Source organism: Anarhichas minor, unplaced genomic scaffold, assembly GCF_050575085.1.
Source record: "Anarhichas minor isolate MPS153535 unplaced genomic scaffold, ASM5057508v1 ptg000028l, whole genome shotgun sequence".
NCBI lineage: Eukaryota > Metazoa > Chordata > Actinopteri > Perciformes > Anarhichadidae > Anarhichas > Anarhichas minor.
The window spans coordinates 15783211-15805301 of NW_027466474.1; the positions used below are offsets into that span (position 1 = coordinate 15783211).

A 22091-nucleotide genomic window follows, 5' to 3' on the forward strand; every position below is an offset into this window, starting at 1 on the left:
TCCATCACACCTGACAGTGCAACATCACCTGTAATGTGATAAAACTGTATTGATAAAACACTACTTTTTTTTGTGTTTTAATGACTGTTTTTATTGTTTCAATGTATGTTTTAAATCTCCTTTACTTTTGCCTTATGTTTTGATGCTTTTAATGGTTTCATGTGAAGCACTTTGAATTACCTTGTTGTTGAAATGTGCTATACAAATAAACTTGCCTTGTAATGGAATCTTTCAGTCATGGACAGCTTTGTTTGTTTGTCTTGTTTTTGTCTGCTGATTTCCATCAGCACAAAAGGGAAAATACCCTTTTTAATCTTGGGTGACATTTTTGTGAGTGAAAACTTGCCCACAAATGGAACAGAACAAATAACCTTACTTATATATGTATATATAGAAAGAGAGAGTTTGGTGAATCCCTCTTGGTCAGACAAGTTTAAGAGGTTTCGGATAAGGATAAGTCAGGCTCCCTGCATTGAGTTTGAAAACTACTTCACTCACAATATAAAAAATGAATCAAAGATACATACATCATGTTGACAGACGTGTTCCACCACTAGTTCCTCTTCCTCTGCTGCTTCTTCTTCCTCGTCTTCTTCAACATCTCGACAAGGAGTGCTCAAAGTGGCGACCTCTTCCTCTTCCTCCGCGGTGTGATCTGACAGGAGGGAGCCAGCGGCAGCAGCCTGATAACCGACAGGCTCGTCCACCGCTGCCTCCTCTTCTTTCACCTCCTCACCTTCCTCTACCTCGACGTCTTCTCTTTCCTTTTCCTTCTCCTCCTCCTCTATCTCCAGGACGACACCCTCCGGCTCCATGCCCAGTGAGCAAGACGAGAGGGGAGTCTTCAAGGAGCTCAGCACTTCCTGTAAGAAGGAGCTCTCCTCCTCCCCGTTGTCCTGGACTCCATCTTCTTCTCCGCTCAGCGTCAAGTCACTTTCAACCCCCCTCTCCTCTGCTCCGTAGGCAATGCCTGGAGGGTCCAGCAAGTACTCTCTCGGACCAGCAGGGGGCTCTGGCGTTGCTCTAGAAGCAGATATCAAGGGGTCAGATTGTTAGAAGGAGGAAACATAAACAAGAGAGACTGAGAGGAGGAGAGAACAAGGAGGAAATGATATTTAATCACCTGGGACTGTCCAGAGAGGAGTCCCTGGGGCTATGCTTGGAGAAGGGCCGGGGCTGGGCGTCTGGGGCTTCCTCCTCAGAGAGACGCAGCTCAGGAGGAGAGGAAGAGTCCGGGCCGTGAGAAACATCCTGCTCTGCTTGGGACCGGTCCTCTCCCTCCTCCCTCTCCTCCTCCTCCTCCTCCTCATCTCTCAACAGGGAGTGTCTGGAATGCTGTGGCTGCTCCTCCTCCTCCTCCTCATCCTCCTCCTCGTCTTCTTCTTCCTCCCTATTCCCCGTTGGTTTCAGCTCTTCACCACTTACAACTGGACCACAGACAGAAGCAAAGGTCTCAGAGGTCAACCTGATATGACACTATGGCACCAAGGATATGGAAGTCTATGGCTGCCAATGTTAAAATGAAATTATTTAACCAAATCAAAGTCACAGATTTTTCTATTTCTTCAAATTGGTGGACAATGTACGACATAAACTTGAAAACTAAATTGAAAACTTTTGCATTTGAAAATCAATCATATGCTGAATTTAACTAATTTCTAATGTTTTATTATAATGGTAGGAATCTCTCATTTCTCTAAGTCAACATCATAAGAGCCATATTTATTGATATATTTACTATACATCATTTAATTAGAGCAATTAAAGTCTAGCTTGCAAATTGTCTGCAAATTTGAAAATAAAAAAACACATAAAATTTCTTTGTCACTAAGGCAATGTTGTGCTCAGGAGTAAACTGAAGATTTATTGTCAATTGAGCTTTTATTTTAATTATAAATTTGGGAGTAATTGTGTATTTTTGATAATTCAATTTGCAATACGAAATTTCACTTTGATAATATTATTTCATTTTAATATCAGACAGCAAGAGACTTCCATTCAGAGTCATTGGTTTGAAAAAATATTAATAAATAAGATGGAGTGCGGTTGAGCAGAAAAAAAGAACAGCGCTGACCTTCTGGTGTGTTGGGTCGCTCCTCTGCAGCTTCTGTTATGGAGGAGTTCAGTATCTCCTCCACCACAGAGTCTCCCTCCGCCTTCATCTCCAGCCTCTGCATGGACAGGAGACCCGTCATTCATTCTCATCAGACATTTCGGTCTTTACCACATCATTTCTAGCTAGCACCCCATGACTGGCTGAACTGGTGTATACATGCTCGTGCCACTGTGTTTGTGTGCGTCTGCATGTCTTACAGCGACAGGTTTCCTCCTGTTGCCGGCTTTGTGTCTCAGGCCCAGCTTGTGTTTGGCAGCAGAGTTATCCAGACAGCCGAAGGGACTGGCCGGCTGACTGAAGTCCCCCGGGACCACCAGGGGGCTCACCGCTCTGCTGGAGGCAGCGCAGGACAGCTGGGACGAGAAGGAGACAGCGTTTCACAAATAACTAACTGACGAGGGGGAAATACTCCAGAGGCATTTGGAAACACAGGTGAAGTTGATTGTGATAAAAGGTGTTTTTGTTCCCGTAAAAGATGACGGCAGCAGATACAGAAAGCAGAGGGAGTAGAGCGAGACCAGCAAAGAGAGGGAGGGAGAGAGAGTCCAGCTGGATAAATATTAGCTGTCTTTATCTGCAGGACCAAAACCTACTCTGTCATCACTGGAGAAGTACCCCTCTCTGTCCTTTTACACTTGTTTCAACATAAAGTCTTACAGATTGGCTGTTAGAGGAATATGATCCAGGTTGTTCTTTGTTGACATCTAGATTTCTGTTTATGGAGCTTTCAGGTCTCTATGTGTGTGTGTGAGTGAGTAAATGAGAGCGAGAGAGAGAGAGAGAGAGAGAGAGAGAGAGAGAGAGAGACGAGTTGAGGCAGAATTCAAACTCTATAACTACAAGCAGACACGCCGACTGCCAGAGAAACCATCGGAATGCAGTCTGAACACACAAACACACACACACACGCACAGTGGGTCAGTGGAATAACACGTACAGTATTATGGACAAAGACAAGAGAAAGACAGTCAGAAAAACTGAGATAAGAAAGTGACATACAGTGGAAGAAGAGGTCAAGTAAGACTTCCGTTTAAGGTTTGAAGAGCAGCTAGAAGGTTATGACCAAACCCACCAACACACACACACACACACACACACACACACACCCTGAGGTCCATCTTTAAGCATCACACACACAAAGCACATGACAGCTATTTACTTTGCCTCAGATACAGTGTGCATTTGTGTTTGTAAATTTACCTTGTGAACCAGAGCTGCATCAGATCGTTAAATTCTCAGGTGGAAATGGGACCATAATTTACTAAATGAACATCATGCTGTATTGAAGACTTAAACTAGAGATCGAGACCATAAACTCATGTTTACAATGTTTACTGAGGTAATAAATCAAGAGAGGAGTAGAGTCATTTTCTCAAAGACTTCTATACAATTGGACTTCTTTTTACAACCAGAGGAGTCGCCCCCTGATGGCCATTAGAAAGAATGCAAGTGTAAGGCACTTCAGCAATGGCTGCAATTTTCAGACCCAGAGGTTGCCTGGTCTGGTGTCTTACTGTGTCTGCCTGCAACCAAAACAGTTGTGGACCTGAGAAGCCAAACAAGCTAAAAGACACTAAAACAGCAAAGAGTTTGGTTATGATTATCTGCAGGTTCATCATCCTGAGCTTTCTCATTACACACAGTCATTTGTTAATATAAAAACAACGATCAGTGCAGCTTTAACACCCAGCGTTGGAAGTTATTCCTTTTCATCGGGAATATTTCAAGCTCAAAGCCAAAAACTGAAAAAACATCTAAACTACATGTCAACAAACGACAAAAGCCTGCGCTCTTTCTATTTACAGTAAACATGAAGACAGACAGACCAGGACCCAAGCACCCGGAGGGATTATAAGCCGACATGGACTCGCTGCCTGGCTCAAAACTGTCAGCCCTGCAAGTTCATTTTCAGAATAAGATCTCAAAAAACCATAGTGTGTCTCCATGAAGTCTTTCGTGACTACTCAGTGAGTGGAAAAGCTCCAGAAAGTGCCACTGCAACTCATAAGTCACTGCAGTCCTCCTTGACCGCATTCCTGTGCGTGGAATGCTCTTTAAAAGTGGACATTTTCAGGTTTTTGTGTGCACGTCTCTGTTAGCGGGCCATCTGTGGTTCTTTTCAGTGGGGAGATGACCGGCCAAAAAAACATTCTGAAATTGCTAAAACGGCACTATCATTAAATGCTCATTTGTCATACTTTGCTGACTGTGCTTTTTGCCCACATTATAGCCCGGCGAGACTAAATGAATAGTTTTCATTAGGCTTTTTTTAAAGGGACATTTCCCTTATCACGAATTGGCACTGTCCATCTAAAAAGTACTCATTGCAGCGAACTGTTCTAACGGACAGTGCCGTTTGGGAGCTTATGGTGACATTCCGAGCGACTCAGGCTGAAACCACAAACACTCATACGGCAGGTCAGCGGCAGACAATTAGAGGATACAGAGGGAGAAAGAGGAAGACGGTAAGAAAGAATGAGGATTAAGGGAGCGGGAAAAAATACATTGCACGAAAGGGACTTTTATTTAGTCGTAATTAGATTTGATGATGAGATGGTTTTTATCGTCATGGTCACATGAGGAGAAAAGTCACCCTCACACAGCCGGAAGGTTCCTCTGTATAAGGTTCCTTTATAAAGCCCAAATCGCGCACACAGTTTGGCTGTGGACAGGGGAATTCCCTCGCCATGTTACTCCAACGCTGTTTGTTTAACAATCGCACCACCAACTGGAGTCAAGAAGCTGTGGATTCAGTCGTGTTCCTGAGGGTGGTGATGTAGCGCTGCAATGTTATACATTGAGTTCTTTTGCAAGAGGTCTTACTGTGTATATGGAGAAGTTGCGTAGAGGCTTTTGTGTCTCCAGAGGGAGCTGTGTAAAAGCCTACAGACCCATAAAGTAATAGGAGTGCAATGCTAAATTGGTGGAGTACTCTACCTGGTCGCTGTCACTGTCTATTCCCTCCAGACTGATGGAGCTGTTCCTCTGAGCCTGATTCAGAGATGCAGAGATGCAGAGAGAGAGAGAGAGAGAGAGAGAGAGAGAGAGAGAGAGAGAGAGAGAGAGAGAGAGAGAGAGAGAGGGGAAAGAATGAGAATAGCAGTGTTAGCGGTGCTGTCTGCACATCGCATTCAGGTGGACCACAGGGCGGGACGTTACTCAATCAAAATGTGTTACCATGACTGTGTGAAGCGTCGTGTATTCGGGCGGACTACAGGGCAGGCCGTCGTCCTCAGACATGGCTCCGGCGTCGTCCGTTTTCTTCACACACATGAGGGACGGAGGGGAGCCCAGCCTGATGGCCTGCCTCAGCTGGAGCTACAGGGTGAAAGAAAATATTTGACTTTGTATGCGTGTATTATCTATTGGGATCAAAACAATTATTGATTGGCCACACTTGTAGATATTACAGCAGGAAGCAAAAGAGTTCTCCAGGTGTTGTGGGTGGCCAAATCTGTCGGCCTGTTTAATAAACTACAGCTTTACAAAAAGGTAACAAAAGGTGTGTTTGAGTACACGTTTTTGGGTGTTTACAAAGTTTCCCTGCTTTTACAGTCCCAAAATCCCCACTGGTGTGGAGTATGATTAACAGAGAACGACGTGTGGGGACAGTCGGCTGGCACTCAAGAGGGAAAGTGTTTATTTTAGGCGGTTTCTTTGGCAGGTATCGCAGAAACTCAAACTAACAGACCTGTTATCTGTTACGTGTTGCCCTGTAACAGTTACTCAAGGACTCAGACTCGGGTGCAGAGCAAACAGAGGACAATACAGCTTTTCTTTAGCCGGGCTGGACGCTGGCACACACCAAGACCTTGACAGAAAAACACCGGCCGCTGCAGCTTTATGATGTTAATGATAATATTGTTACAGTAACTCGAACACATGGAGAAACAGAGAGGAGCTCCAACTAAAATAAGGACATGGGAGTAGCTTCCCTCTCCATTAGCAGTTGTGTTGGGAAGCTCAACTTGCTAGTACATGAAATTGCTAATTTTGAGCTTAAATGAGTTTAACATTTTGTGTTAAAGACATTTATATCATTTATATTTCTTTTTTGAGGTACCTGCACATCAACTTTGTGTTTTAGCTACAGGAGAAAGTTTCCCTTTTTGGCAAATCCTTATAAGATGTTTTAATTGTTTTAATTCTCACTCCCCTGTAGGAAGCTTAGTGGAGCAGTTTAACTGGAGGTCAGTCTGTCTGTCCGTCGGGGTATCACATCTTCCCGTTTTAGCCCGTTGTTGTGACAGACATTGGTTCTGTCTGTCTGCTTTTCTTTTCATCAGCCGCTCCTTCATTTTGCTTTGACAGACGCTTCAGTTTCAACCTCCCTCAGTGATACTCATCAGCTCTGCCCGTCTGAATGGATACACTCCGGATCAGCTGCTCCGTCTCTCTTTATCACCTCCTTTATTGATAATACGGTTCAGCACAAGGTCATAGACACTCTCACGGCCAGACATACAGATTGTGATTGTGTATTTGTCTATTATTCCTCATTATTCTGCCATCAAATCCTCTTCTCTGCTGCTTGTCTCCACATGCCAAGTCTTTCTCCAGGAAGAGACTAAGATACTTGTTGACACAGGAGCTCAAACTTGGCTCCTTGGATTGAACGATATCTCAAACAAATAGGGCATGTCGAATACTTATGTGTATTTACCTGTAGTGATTTCACTTTCCCATGAATGCTGTCCTGAGATGCTTCCAGAGCCTCGTTGGCCTCCGACGAGTCCGAAACAAAGATGGAGTCGTGTGACAAGGCCTTGCTGCCCAGGCTGATCTTTGACCTTTGGGAAACAGGAAGAAATAAACAAAGCAGAAAGTGATGTTTCGCAGACAACTATAAATAAAGACGACTGGATGTTGAGAGGCCCCGGTGTGTCAGTGGTTTAATAACAAACACCATTGACCCACAATCGTCTACCCCACTAGAGTGGTTTCTCTTCTTTTATCAAAGAAAATGATTTAAAAATAAAATCGATACTCTCTTTTTCTGCTTTTGTTTGTCGATTGTGCCAACTCCCCTAACGACTAGGAGGAGGAACACAGAACAAATTCGATAAAATTGGAGCAGACATATCCTGCGACACCGAGGAAAAGTTAAGAGTAGACGAGGCAGGAAGTGGCACAGCTTAGGGAAACAAAGGAAATTAGGACTGTCCACAGGAAGACACATTCCGCTTCTTGTTACGAAAACAGGAAGCTGAGGCTCAGCTGAGGAAGGACAGGAAATGGATGTTAAAACATGATCTTCCTTTCTTAAATTATGTTTTTCACACAAGAGGAGGCATTTATCTAAATGGACAGAGGAACCAACCGACTGTGTAGGAACATAATACTGGGCTGCAGGAAAATGAAATTGGCATCTACTAGCGGCGGCTATGTTTTGTTGGTGAAGCTCTTAAAAACACTTACAATAAGTGGTGGCTGAATAAAATACAGGAAGGTTTAGGGATATCTTTGAAAAAAATAAGGTGATATTGCCAGAACTGAATTGATATCCATTTGGGTGGATCAACTGGTTTTTTTAAAATGCAAAATGTAGCCTTAAACAAACCATTCCCGTATAAACCACAAAGAAGTATTTAAATCCGTTTTTAGTCCCGTTGACTGGCACTTAGCATGTGTATGTAACTAGGTCAATGTTTGAATAAGAGTTATCGTGTGCTCTTTGTGTAAGTATGCATGTGTCTGATCTTACCCAGAGCCCTTATCCTTCTCTGATCGAGTGAGCGTGTTATTTTGGGAAGTTTTGCTGACATTGTCGCTCGATCGGCTGGCTTTAAGCCCCGTGTCTGCTCCAGCGGCCGGCGTCTCCTTTCTCTTCTTCCTGGCGAAGAATTTTTTAAACGTCTGGAACTTGGACTTCTTCTTTCCTGTGAAGGCAAAAATGACAAAAAATAAACCAAATGAAAGAAACTGGTTAAAGTTACCCTCCTCTGACAGCACTCTATATAACTACCTGCCCAGTGATATGCTAATGAGACAATTACACACACAGCATCTTTACACACTGCCCTCGTATGAACTCTAGTTTGAGCAATTAGTTGGCTGTAAAGTCCCAGGTAGGCATCCCTGGAGAAACTACACACCAACACTGATGTGTGTTTACACAGAGACGCACGTAAAGACAGACACACACACTCCTCTGCTTGTAACCCCCCCCCCCCCCAGTGAGTCCACCTCCATTAGCACCGCAGTGGAAAAACTCAACAACTCTTTTATAACTCCTTAAACAGCTACAAAGTGCTTTCACTGCTTTCAGTCAGCAAGGCGCTCATCCAGAACTTGAACTGCCCCCTGGTCCTCTCTCTGTCCCACATCCAGCAGGGCCGTAGGCTGTCTCAACACATAGACCTTCAAACTCCTGGACCAGTTACTCAAACTGGACTTTCTGGATCTATTTAATGTCTAGCTGGTACCTGAAGAAACAGGCTGTGTTCGGCCCACTAGGAGTGTACAGCCATTTAGCACGATCATGCTTTGAGTTTACGCTAACATCAGCATGCTAAAATGCACACAGTGACAATGCTAACATACTGATGTTTAGCGAGACAACATACCAGCATCGTAGCGTATCAGTTTATTACATTAACATTTGCTAATTAGATCTAAACACATGGTACAGCTGAGGTTGATGTCATTAGTTTAGCAGGTATTGTAGCAGTCCCGGTCCAAAAAACCTCTGAGACAATGAATGTCTGAACAAAATGTCATGAAAATCCATCCAATTGTTACTGATAGTCTAGACCAACGTGGACCAACTGGCCTTGTGGAGGGATTGTAAATAAACATTGAAATACAGACGGAATCCAGAGATACTCATCCCAGATGGAAACTTCCTTATTGTTGCAAAAACTAATTTGGAGTATCTCCGGTGGAGAAATGATCGTATATACTATCCTAGCGCACGGATAAATGATGAGTTGTGACACAAAACAGAAGGAAACAAATTCATATCCCTGGGTCATAAAAATGCTTTTGGAGAGACACATTCTTTCTACACAAGCTTTGTAATTTATGTCTTTCTCCCTGCGGGGAATCCTTCAGCATTCCTTCCTTTCTCTAAATATACACTTTCTGGTTGGAAATAAATCACAGTGAAAAAATGTCTGGAATCTCAGCCTGGTACAAGACGCTTAAGATTTCTGGGTCATTTGCTAAAGACCACGTCACGCTTATTTTTTACGCTCCAAATTTTACATTTTGTATCATACGTACATATACAAGCCGCTTGCTTTCTTTTCTTTTGAGATGTCATGTGTGTTATTTGACACATATCATACAAAGCATCACAAAAATTAAGTGCAAAATCAAACTGCAGTCACAAACCATCTGCATGGAGTGCTAAATTGAGCACCTGCCACAGTATTTTGATGAGTCGCCACAAATCAGAGATAGACGATTTCTATGAAGAAATGTTGGCTGCAAATTCTCCCCTCTTCTGTCTGTTCTGTTCTGCTTCCAACCAGCTTTTCGTGATGCCTCAGAGGCCTTTCTGCACTGCCAAGATGAAAAATCAGGGGGAAACACCAGCCGACGGTGCCATTTATTGTGCTATTTTAGGCACAATACACTATTAAGTTAAAGGTCTGCACTCAGAGAGACGAAAAAGGCCACTGCCTCAATGGAAGGTCAGTGGAGCTCCATGGTCATTGTAGCTCTGAGATACTTTCACATAAACTCTCTCAGTAAAAAAACATGACTACATTCACATATTAAAAATAACATCATGGCGATTTCAAGGCAGTTTTATTAGAGGGTATGACCTCGGCTTACACAATGAGAAGACCTTTGACAGGGAAACAGTGTCATGGGCAGAGCGAGAAAGAGGAGGAGAGGGAACCTAAAACATCTCTACATTGTTTTGGGGTCAGGTCATGGTGGTTGTCAGGAGAGCTGGATGGATTCTAAAAGCAACATTTGTTATTTTGTCCCAGAAATGACACGAGGAAGAGGAAGATGAGGAGGTGGGGAGAGGAGGGAGGGGTCTGCGGTGTATTCTGGTGCTCTAAATGTATAACTAAAGAGAACAGGTCGATATATTGTCTCAATTATTGTCAGCATGTGTACGTTTTGTGTTATGTGTGAGTTGTATTACGATGATTTTGTTAGAATATATAAGCTAAACTTTAAAGGCCCTGACAACACATTTCTTTAAATCAGCCTCTTACAATGAGCAATGGGGTCCTACAGAAAACACACGTTTTCTGCCAAAGGTAGTATTTTGCACGAGAGATTTCAGTACAAGTGTTCCTCTAGTGTGGGTGACTGTGGCTAAGTGGATAGCAGGGCCGTCTTTCAATCAGAGGGTCGGTGGTTCAATCCCCGGCTCCGGCTCTGCTAGTCGCATGTCGATGTGTCCTTGAGCAAGACACTTAACCCCAAAAATTGCTCCCGGTGTATAATGTGATAGACTCTGAATTGTAAGTTGCTTTGGATAAAAGCGTCTGCTAAATGACTGTAATGTAAAAGTTATAGCCAAATGCATACCCACTGGAGTTATGTTATTGCAATTCAACACCAGTTTTATACCGATTTCTTTCCGAAGTAAGTTTAATGAGTGATACATGAACATAAACTTTGACTCTGATTTATGCTTGTTTGCAGAATCCTGCCATGAAAGGAGCAGGCCTAAACGTGTATCACTTCTATTTACAGACTCCAAACCTCTCAAACTGCAGATCCAACTAAAACACGGCCCATTAAACTGGGCACCAATCAGCGATAAGCTGCTGGTCTGGCACCGACACCGGCTCAACCCCAACAGATTGTTATGGACATGACTGGCAGACATCATGATCTGTGGCATCACGCCTGATGTTCAGCTCTCCCAAATAGAAGTGACTCACCAAACCTAGTGGTCTGTTTCCTGCAATAATACAGTTACACTGAAATATCAGAATTAAAAGATGAGCTAGTTTAGAAATGTTTCCACATTGTTGGACCGTCCAATAATCTTAACAGCACTAAAATCCCTGCTGTGCCTTCACATCACTCTGACCTGCCAATGCACTTCTTCTTTGTTTCCATAATATCAGCAGCATGTGTGCTGTCCATCTGTATCGACAGCGTGCATCTGGGCTTTGTGTGCGTTTGTGTGTGAGAGAGATGACGATAGCTTTCGCTGTTCCTTCATTTCCTGCCAACAGCAGCGAGGATCTAGATCGTCGAAGCCGGCCTGATCTTCTCTGCTGTGTCTGCGTACATATTCTCATTGCTGATATGATGTAGACTTCCCCGTAATACTACCCACCCATTCTGACAATAATATAGTCAGTGATTTTGGTCCAAGCAGTTCCTGAGAAACCATTTCGACTTCATAGCACATAGTTTCAGTTGGTTATATTCAAATCTAGCACTTCTGGGTGTTCCTACTAAAATGTACACCAATTAGGTCTAGGTGAAAGAATATACAGGGAGTGACCCATCAAAACCTCAGAAAAAGTTAAACATTTAGTCTTGGGTGTCCCCGATTTTGAAATTCAAACACTACAAATATTCATTTTGGTTGAGAAACTCAGTGACGTGAATAAACTACAACCTTTTGGGAAAATGTACCTCTCTCACCGAAATCACGTCACATTTCTTTTAACTGAACATTTAATCAAATTGTTACCTGAGCAGTCTTCCACGACCTCAGCAGGCTCCTGATTGGCCATCACATCTGGAGGTCCTGATGCCATGGCAGCGCTGTCACTGCTGCAAGACAGGGAGAGAGATCGATGAGCTCAACTGCTCCTCAATAAAACATTCGTCCAATAATGTGACGATAACACGACTAAATGGATTGATTTATACTGTTTGCACAATACAATATATAATACAAACAATTTTCTTTAGGTAGCCAAAAAGCACAAATGAAGTTATTCTTGCGCAGAAATTATTCAATCAAGAGCACAATTTATTTAAATTGTCTTATCCATGACACCTGCCTGCCTCTGGTATTTTGTAACTGTATTTATCTCCTTATTGCTCACATGCCAACTCTTGCAGTGTGATCAGGCTCGCTGGATTACAATGTGATTAAAGTCCCGTTTGGGAGTGACGTGTCTGCCAGTAAAAGTGGCTTGACATGAGCAGGTGGCAAAATCTGAACTCACACAGGACTGAACGGACAGAGCAAGTTCAATTGAAGGATCACACAGTCGTCTGTAACAAGCCGCTGCCTTATAAAACCATTTTCAAAGCCTGTTGGAAAAACTCCTACATGCATTACCACTGCTCTACCTCTTCACTCCTTAAAAGTTGAGCTGTTATGTTACACTTCAATCCGACCTAAAGCCCATCCCCAGTCCAATCCAAACAGTCTCTACAGAGGCATCTCGGCTATGTTTCCAGTGCTCTGCTCTGCCATCCACCTCCGTCAGCTGAAACGTTCACGTCCTGGCACCGACGGATGCCCAGTATCCCCTGACACAAATTCAAACAGACGCGAATTCCCATCACCAACTGATATCTTGTTATTGCTCGGAGAGTGCAGCAGCATCAGGCTGCTAGGTGGACATAACAGCACGAGACGACAGAGGTTAGTATCGGACACATTTAAAAATAAATCATAATCGCAAACTCCCCGTTTGTTTTTGAGTTTTTAATCAGTTCAGCTCCAGCTTGCTGAACCAGTTAGCTTCTCTCGCATAGAGAGAATCATTAAGTCACCAAGTTTTACATGACTATATTCTAGGCTCACATCTAATTAACTATGCGCTTTACAGAAAAGATTTCCTGTGCAGTTATATGCTGATATGGTTTTCAGTAAATTAATATCTCAACATCTCAACATGGCCGACAATAAGTTTGAAACCATCCAGCCTCCAAAACAGCAGTTCAGGGCTACTACAAGGCAACACAGATGTGCAGTAATGCAACTAAACAAAAACCCACCTGCCTGCCCTATTTTTCACAGACCTGGGTGACAGAATTTCATTTAATTTCTCATGTGGTCGGCACTTTGAACGCTTTGAAACGCTTTGAAAACACCTCAACAACTATTGGATGGATTGCTACGGAATTTTATACAGACATTCACTGGCCCCAGAACGAATCCTCCAGCACCATCATCATCATCATCATCATCAATCTGTCCAATACTTTGGTTTATGACTAAACAATGCTAACGGCATTCCCATCAGCCACGGCTGTACTTTGTGTGTAGTGCTAATTGGCTAATGTAAGCATGCTAACGTTGTTACAGACTTGTTATGATGATAGGAAATAAATGCAAATGACACTGATATTAAGAAGGATAAAAGATAATTTCTTGCTTCTATAACAGAGGAAAGAAACTGTCTCTGAGCAACTTTTTATTATACGAACTACATGATATTACTAACATCGAGTGATAATATTGCAAGTTACATAATTGTATGCCTCACATGTCACTTAACTGATTGGTTTCAACGTTAAAGCACTAAAATAGTTTGCCTAATTGTAAACTAATAGTGACGAGAAGCTCTTAAGGTACTACGGATAAAATTACGAAAATGTGTTTCAATGTGCGGAGACATTTTTGTTATTTCTTCAGTTCCTTTAAAAAAAAAAAAAGTTTACAAGACCGCCATGTTTTCCACGTTTGCTGTTAGTGTGTACTCGCTCTTCCTCTCCATTAAGGAAGCGGCTGGAGAGCTTCTTGTCAACTGTGTTTACAGTGAGTTTGTGTTCAAGAAACAGATGGAACATTCCAGAGGGTTTGTTGACGTGCTGAAGGGCTTTCGTCAGTGTTACCGTTACGCAACCATTAGCTATGACCATCATCATCTTCACCCTTGTTAAAGTCATGAGAACCACCTTCGCCTTCCTCATCGTCTACAGCAGAGAGAGAGAGAAAGGACTGATGTGAACTGCAACAGCCTGTGATATCACTTCTTTAATAAACACTATTTCGACGTTCACATTATCGCAACACATGGCCATAAACAAAGACGCACGCTGCTGATGCTGCTGTTGGTGCTGTTATGAGCCGATAGTGCTGGACTGATCCATTTCCTGTCTGATGCCACAGGAAGACACTACAGCCAGAAGAGCCTTAATAACATCTCTAGGAAACAGATACTGATACACAGAAACAGATACCAACATTCATGTAGTACGTTGTCTATATGAACTCAAGAAACAATGAAGTGCCGATGAGAGAAGTGAAACCAGTCCAAACACCCAATAACACCAGCACAGGACTTTATGTATCAACAGGTGAGCAGACTGAACAGACCAAAGGCTATTGGCATTTTAAAATGTACTCTTATATTTGGGGGACTAAATAACTATATCATTATATGAGTCTGACATTTTACAACTGCCTGTTAAAGAAAAGTATCCCATGAATGGAATCACTGGAAATATTACCGATGATGCATATGCTACAACTACTGTAAAGGAATATTTCAATTGTGGAAAATAGTCTTCTTGTTCTTGATGAGAGTTAGATGAGAAGATCAATACCACTCTTAATGTTTGTGCGTTAGGTATGGAGCTGAAGATAGGAGGCAGTTAGTTCAAGCTAGCATAAAGACTGGGAGCGGGGGGGAAACAGCTAGCATGGCTCCATCCAAAGTTCACAAATATGCCAACGTACACCTCGAAAGCTCATTAATTAACACATGGTGTCCCATTTGTTTATTCCATTCATAAAAAGAAATGTAAAAACGACAATTTGTTTTTTTAAGAGCAGTTATGTAGGAAACTATAACCATCCAACGCTAGCTAAGCTAGGCTACAGCAAGCTAATCGACTCCCGGCTCTCGCTCCACACAGATATGAATGTGGTACAGAATCAATCTTCTCATCTTATTCTCAGCACGAAAGCAGATGAGCGTATTTCCCAAAATGAATCGTCCTAAATAACAGTCGAAGGACAGTTTCACGGCTAAGTATCAAGTTCAAGATCAGAGGGTCAGGGGTCAAAAGGACTGACCTGCGCCCACTTCCAAAGCTGGTTCCCCATGGTGACATCGTCCGCTTAATCTACGAGGATGGAGGGATGATGGGGAAAGGAGAAGGAGGGGGGGGGAAGAGAGACAGATTTGAAAAGAGAAGAGTGAATCAAGAAGACAAGGTGAGAGAATTATAGATGAGAGGGTGAGTATGGGACACATAAATACAGAGCAAAGGGGGAGGGAAAGAAGGCAAGGTCTAAGGAAGACGGTGAGAAAACACAAGAGACAGGGACAAACATGGGGGGAGGGAAGGGGGTCAAAGAGAGGGGTTGTGGGAAAGAGCAGCATGAGAGGAAAGAAGAGTCAGTTAGATAAACAGACGAATATTAGGACGAGAGAGAAAACAGACTTACAGTAAACACTGAGGCCTTCCTGTGTGAAGCAGTGGTGTGGTTGCCAACTAAAGTCTTTGCATGTAAAACTATACATTTTTGAGAGTCAATACAGTATCACAAAATATAACATCACGAAACGCAAGTGTATCGATATTTTTTTACAACACTAATGTATAGTATATCCCACAGTTTACATTACATCCATTGATTCAGATGAATGTTACATATCTGATCTCATATGTCTGAAAAGAGCTTTAGAAACAGGCTCACAGTCGATATTACACAAGTTACAGCGGTAACTAAGCAGTAAAACATAATATTACAGTGCAACATGTTGGAGAGGGTGTGGAGACCTTGCAGAGACTCTTTTCTCATAACATTGAAACAATATTTCACAGTCCAGCAAAGACATTGAACGAGCTGGAGCTCCCTCTTCACTTTACATTCTCACGTACGCAATAACATTGTTTTGTAGATCTGAACTTGTCATTTGACATAATGCTAAACCACAACAGCAATCTTGGGTCCTTGATTACTTATTGTTCTGGCTATTTCAACTAGTGTTTTCTTTCAGGCCACTTATACATTATATACTTTTTTCCACTTTGCATTGTTCCATGACATCTTGCTAGCAGCTGTTCAATAACTTAGTTTCATTTCGTAAACTTCTGCTATGTTGCACTACACTTTGAGGCACATTAGGAAGTTACCAAGGTTGCATCTGTGCATGAGAGTCTGTGTGTGTCCCGCTCATTATGTAACATGGATTAGCACGTAGAGGTACTCTGAGCAGTAGGGGTTCAGCCTTTATTAGGCACATGAAATAACCTCATTAACACCCACACAGAGTGAGCACGCATACCAAACACACACACACACACACACACACACCGGTCCATGATACCCAGTACCATGTAGTATTGAAACTTCTCCAGTCAAACCATACCTGCATTTTATCTTTTTTGTACCCAGATCTAGAAAAAAACGATTGTTTTTCTCGCAGCCAATCACCACAAGCGCTCTTCGATGTAATACAAGGTTTGATTGGCCCACTACAGCAGCAGCTACAACAGTCTTTGATGCGGTGAAGTCCAGCGCTGTGTATTTGGCGGATTGGCAGTTCAGCGTGTCGAGATGCCACAAAAAACATTTGAAAATATTGCTATTCTACACAAAAATGAATGCTGTGGCGTCAGCATTTTACACACCCGAACGCTTCCATTCACATGGGTATCGATTGAAGTACTATGTTGGCATTGGCATCACTTTAAGGGTCCTGGTACTGGTATTTTTAATCTCACGATACCCAGCCCTACTGGACAGAACCACGTCCGGGTCTACCGTGATCTAGCAACACTACTGACTAGCAGGGGGAAAAGTAGATATTCAGAAAAACCTGAATGTTGGGTAGAAATGAACGCTGAGCTCTTTTGTCACAGATGACTATAACTTGACTTTGTCCACTGGGTTCCTCTCCTTCTGACGTAGAACAAATCTAATCTAGTCCAGCCTTAATCCCTCAATGGAACCAGTCACCACAGGTTTACGGTGCAGACTAATTGGCTCTTGTCAGCTAAGACATACAGATGTCTGACATGATGGCTGACTGCGGCGACAATGAAGATCCCCCCCCCCCCCCCCACCCCCCCCCAATGGCATACAGTCAAAAAAATAAGCTTCTAATATTGTTAACAAACCCATTCATGATGATCTGAAATGATTTATCTGCCTACAGGCATGTATCTTCGGCTGCTGAAAGGGTTAATCAAATCTGGTAACATAGAGGCTTCTATAGTAAATCCTATATTGGACTTTGAGCTTTTACAACACAAATCCACTCCACTCCAGTGCTAATCCTTTTGTTCCACTTGCACTAAATTAGGCTTATATGGGCCGCACTACATTACTACAGCAATTAGGGAGCGCAGAGTATTTACACTGAATCAGCAGCAGAGGCAGAGCTTAGAAAAGTAGCCTAGTGTGTACGGCAGCTTTTAACACAGATATTTGGACGCTGCCGAGTAAAACCCCTTAAGCGCCGACGTCCATCGCTGCAGAGTTTCAGTGGTCGTAACTGGGACCAGTTCAAGAAATGTTTAATGCTTTCTCCCTGAGATAACGTGATTATGTTACAGTAATGATTTCCCATTCGATTTCCTTTAGCTGTGAGGATGTACACAGTAAAAACAGAGCTAAACCTTAGTCATGGGAGAGCTGTTAGAGCCGAAGTATAGCGAACACTGCTTATGAATGCAATTCTGTTCTCTGTCACACAATCCATCCCTTGAAGCAGGGCTACTCATTCACATGCCATCAGTGTGGGTTTTCCGAATCTGTAGTATTATCAAGAACATCTATTTTTAATTCATGATGCCCTGAGAACAACACACGCGTAAAAACTCTGAAAAGATCGGGATGTTCGAGGTGAATATCCCTGTGATGGGTCTAATGTGGACAATTTAAACACTGGCTACAATATTCAGTCTGTTATTTCAATAGCAATGAGCACCATCAATACATCACTGCGAGGAATCCGTAGGGAAACCCCACAAAGACCAGTCAAAGACCTATTTTTAGGTGCTTGGCCAGAGAGCTTAAGAATATGTCCCCCATGCAAAAAAACGAGCCCTGGACTTGAGTCCCGGCAGAGTGAGCGGAGATGAGAGGCCGAGCCGAGGCGGTGCAGATGAATTGGCCGCGGTAATAAGATGTTAGTGGGTCTGTGACGGGCCGCAAGCCTTCAATTTCCACGGAGAGAACGAAAGAGGAGAAGGATTTCTCCTGTCAGCTGAAACAATGAACTTGGCTGACTGAGCTGAGCCACTGGGTACAGACATAGCTATAGAGACAAGACATGTTGTATATACAGACATAAGCAGCATGCATGTCAACTTAGAGAGTATATACCATGCAGTATGCAATTTAAAGACATGTCCATTTTAAACATTTCAATTTGCCATTTTCACGTGTAAAACAACCCGAGATTGTGTTGACATGCTGGAATAACACGGACACTTTACAGAGAATTCTTTTAGACATAATAGATACGAATGAGTCTGATCTCATCTCCAATCTCTCACTTTTCTTTACTGTGCACATGCTAAGAATCATGCTAGGATCAGAACGCCTTCATTAGACAGTCCCTTTGCTTCAAATGAAGGACTGGACCAAAGCTTTCCTGAGAACAGATGGAATGAATTTCAGCAAATACATTGTTTTTTTAAGTAACTGGATACCCAAAATGCAATTGCAATAACCTAATGAATAACAGCCTGAGCATTTTCTATAGTAAAATAAGACTTGTTTTGATCATGAGCAAAATCAGATGTAGAATGACAATTCAAATCATCCTAAACTAATCAGGTAACCTGAGCTGATTCATGTTCAAACCTCAGATGCAAATTTGGCTACAAGACAATGGAAGCCGGTGACATTAAACTGAACTGTTCTTGACTATTTTCGGTGCTCCAATGAGGCGGTGAAGCGTCAACCAATATGTTTTCGTTTCACCCTGTTCGTTCCGTCTAAAAGAATGCCTAAGCCAGTTTCTATTGCTAGGCCTATTTACCGACAAAACTACGTCAACGAGCACTTGAGCAACACTTCAACGGCGAATCGGCGACAATGTAGCTGACCGTGCTTGGCCGTTTTGTTACTTTTTTTCGCTCAATGTGTGAACATAGGCTCACTTATTAACACTTATTTTGTGTAATCTGTCCAAAAAACGAAATGTAAAATCAATGGTGTTATGGAGAGTTACGTGCTGGCACTATTTCTTGACTGGGCCAATGACTTCCTAGAGTTTTGCTGTCAGTCCAGTCTTTGTGCTAAGCTAAGCTGCTGGCTCCAGCTACATATTCAGCGTAGAGGCATGACAGATGTCATCAATAATCTCATTTAACTCTTGGCAAGAAAGCAAATATGTCAAACGGTCATCAAATTACGACGTAAAGTAGCCTTTCCTGGATCTGGTTCAATCTGGAATGGTTTATTGAACACTGTGCAAGGTCCAGACTGGCTGTTTCCTCCTGCCATCTTGTCACATGTCCCTCTGCATGTTATCTAATAAAACATTAATTGGGAACAGCACGTGAAAAGGGCAGCAGCCACATCCTTCACTCTCTTATTACTCTCTCCCCAGATGTTAAAAAGCTTTTACACAAGTCTTGTTATTGTCTAACCCATCTCCATTACTTGAGCCAGAGGACCATAAAAGGATATGAGAAATATATAAAGAATGGGGCCAGATAACAGCTCCACACCAACACGTCTTTGTTCCCCCCCTCCCCTCTTTGTCTCTTCATTCTGTTTCCTCCAGTGTCATTATCTCACCATCCCTCCTCTCTCTTTCTTTGTCTGTTCCTCTGTCTCTCGTCCAACCGCACATGCCTCGTTGGGAACATGGCCTTTAAAACCGCGGTATTTCCCCTTGACCCATTCAATGCCTGCATAGTCAGCAGGAGACGGTGACTAGGGAGGAAATTATTCATAAAATTTCAGTCTTGTGCTCCGAAGAATGTCACCGTTGCTTTGACCTTCCCATGGATTTAAATGCAAAAAAGATTTGAGAAAGTAGCGGCAGTCAGTAGTATTAGTAGCAAGAGTTAGTGCTCAAGACTTCCCAAGTATGTTATTATAACTGCATGGGTCATAATCCACACTTTGAATGAAAACTTTGCATTGACGCAAAAAGGTTGAGCTGACCTAAAGAAAAAAAATAATTCTTCTGCCGAAAATATGTGTCCGTTTCTTCTCCTCTAAACTGGACAGGACCTAAATGAACTTTGGAACTGCGTCACGTCAAAGTCAGCTTCAGATTTCATTGGAAATACCATTATTGTCCTTTTACCCCCTGTGGTTTGATTACAATACATGAACTATTCTTTTGGGTTTCTCTCGTCTTCCAGCTCTCCTCTACTCTGCCACATTCTCTCCTCCATCTCCTCCTGTCTGTGCTCTTAGCAACACGCCTTAAATGGACTCGACACAGAAACTGACCAAACACTCATCAGTCACTCTGCTCAGTCTACATTCATTTACAGCTGCATCACCGTTCCTGCTGAACAAACTCAACCTACTGCTGTTACATAATGACTGTTGGACCAGGGAACGACTGGGAAAGATGAGACCTGGTGAGAAAGTGAGAACACGCACTTGTCCTCAGCTTCAAGACTGTCATCTGCTTTCACTGCAGAGCTCAATACCACCGGTGGGCCGAACCTAAATCTGCCTGATGTATGCCAAAACTAGATTAAGATACTAAAATACTAAAGGGTAAAACCGGCTTTTGCTCTGCTCTCTATGGATTGAAATATTCAAGCATGTAACATGTTGCATCACGGGTTATGGCCAATTAAGCGTTTGCGAAACTGTTTATTCACTGTTGTTTTACCTGTCAAGCTTTCCAGTCTCCTTCTTCCAGCTGACGGGTTTAGAAAGTCGGCCTTCGATTTATGCCTTATTGTTCATATTTTGAATCAGTTTGTTTCACATGTAATGAAACAATATGAGAACTTTAAGAGTGAGGCGTCACCAATGCGTTTGGAAAACAATAATGCTATCTCACATAGTAAATGAGACTGGGATTGCTGCTGAGATTACCGCGCTCAAGCAAAAGAGGAGATCTTCACCACTTCCAAAATGGACATTTTCTGATGTCTTAAGTACATTTTTTGGTTGGCTTTTATTTGTTTGTAATTTTTGAAAACAATGTAGAAATCATTAACATTTCTTTAAAACATAACGGGGAAACACCAATTATTCTGTATTAAGTTTCAATAGTGTTCTTAGGATTTAAAGGAGTAATTCATCCAAAAACAATATAAATTGTATATAGTAGGCTACTTACCTCCATAAGCTCTTTATGGTCACAGTAAACGTTTTCTATCAAATGGCATTAAGGTGAGCGGAGCACCGCAATAAAATGAAAGCATATCAGTGCAAACAAACTTTGAAGGCGCTACTCTTCCACTAAACAAAGCAGGAATTTATTGTGCGCATGCATGCATTTATCGGATATTCTGAAAATGCTTTGTTTAGGAATAGTTTAGCGAAAACGGTTGTGTTTCCATGAACCCACGAATGCATACAAGACACTTTGATAGTGCTGCACATGAATATTCTGAGTTATTTTTGGACAATTTATAACCTTTATTGTTGTCTTTCTTTCAGCCTCTTTCGAGTACTTCAGAGAGATCCTAGAAGCCGAGTACTACATACAAGTTATATTGATTTTGGTTTAACTATTCTTTTTAACCACTGTGTCAAACATATGAATGGTCGACTTGCTGAAAATACGACTTCATTAGTTCAGTTTGAACGCACCATCAGTCTTGCGTACTGACAGTTCGTAGTAAGAAGTAATTTGAGTTCATCTTTGTTTCAGTATTGAGTGAATTCCAGGAGAACACAATTGTGGTTCTTGAGTTGGATCTGTGTGTAGCTGTCTTGCAGCTCATCCCGACTCCTAATTCACTTTCTCCCCGTGTCACACACACACAAACAAAATGTTTGTCTAAGTCAACTCGGCTGAGTGGGCCATAAAAGCTTCTATTGTTGTCATGTCATGAGACTGAGAGGCCCAAGACAAAGAAAGTGGAAAGGGGGTATCAGTGCGCCCAACACCACATCTCCACAGCTCTGCTACAAATGAAGTTACTTTACTACAGTCAAAAAGCTAGAGGCCCTCATTATCCTAACCCTCTG

The 22091-nt window shown here is 42.4% G+C and overlaps 1 protein-coding gene across 3 annotated transcripts in view; it reads right to left on the bottom strand.

Moving 5' to 3' along the window:
- The window catches only part of LOC142962741 (uncharacterized), a 37165-nt gene that overhangs the window by 5703 nt on the left and 9371 nt on the right, over window positions 1–22091 (bottom strand). For 2 of the 3 annotated variants that reach the window (XM_076103367.1, XM_076103370.1), the window contains exons 2-10: window positions 11739–11821; window positions 7821–7995; window positions 6780–6906; window positions 5294–5434; window positions 5054–5107; window positions 2314–2469; window positions 2075–2171; window positions 1124–1427; window positions 528–1023 (exon numbers count right to left, since the gene is read on the bottom strand). In XM_076103367.1, the coding sequence (XP_075959482.1) occupies window positions 528–1023; window positions 1124–1427; window positions 2075–2171; window positions 2314–2469; window positions 5054–5107; window positions 5294–5434; window positions 6780–6906; window positions 7821–7995; window positions 11739–11821 (1633 nt within the window). Of the gene's footprint in view, window positions 1–527; window positions 1024–1123; window positions 1428–2074; window positions 2172–2313; window positions 2470–5053; window positions 5108–5293; window positions 5435–6779; window positions 6907–7820; window positions 7996–11738; window positions 11822–15029; window positions 15254–22091 lie in introns of those variants that run through there. The other variant, XM_076103369.1, reaches the window with a different exon arrangement.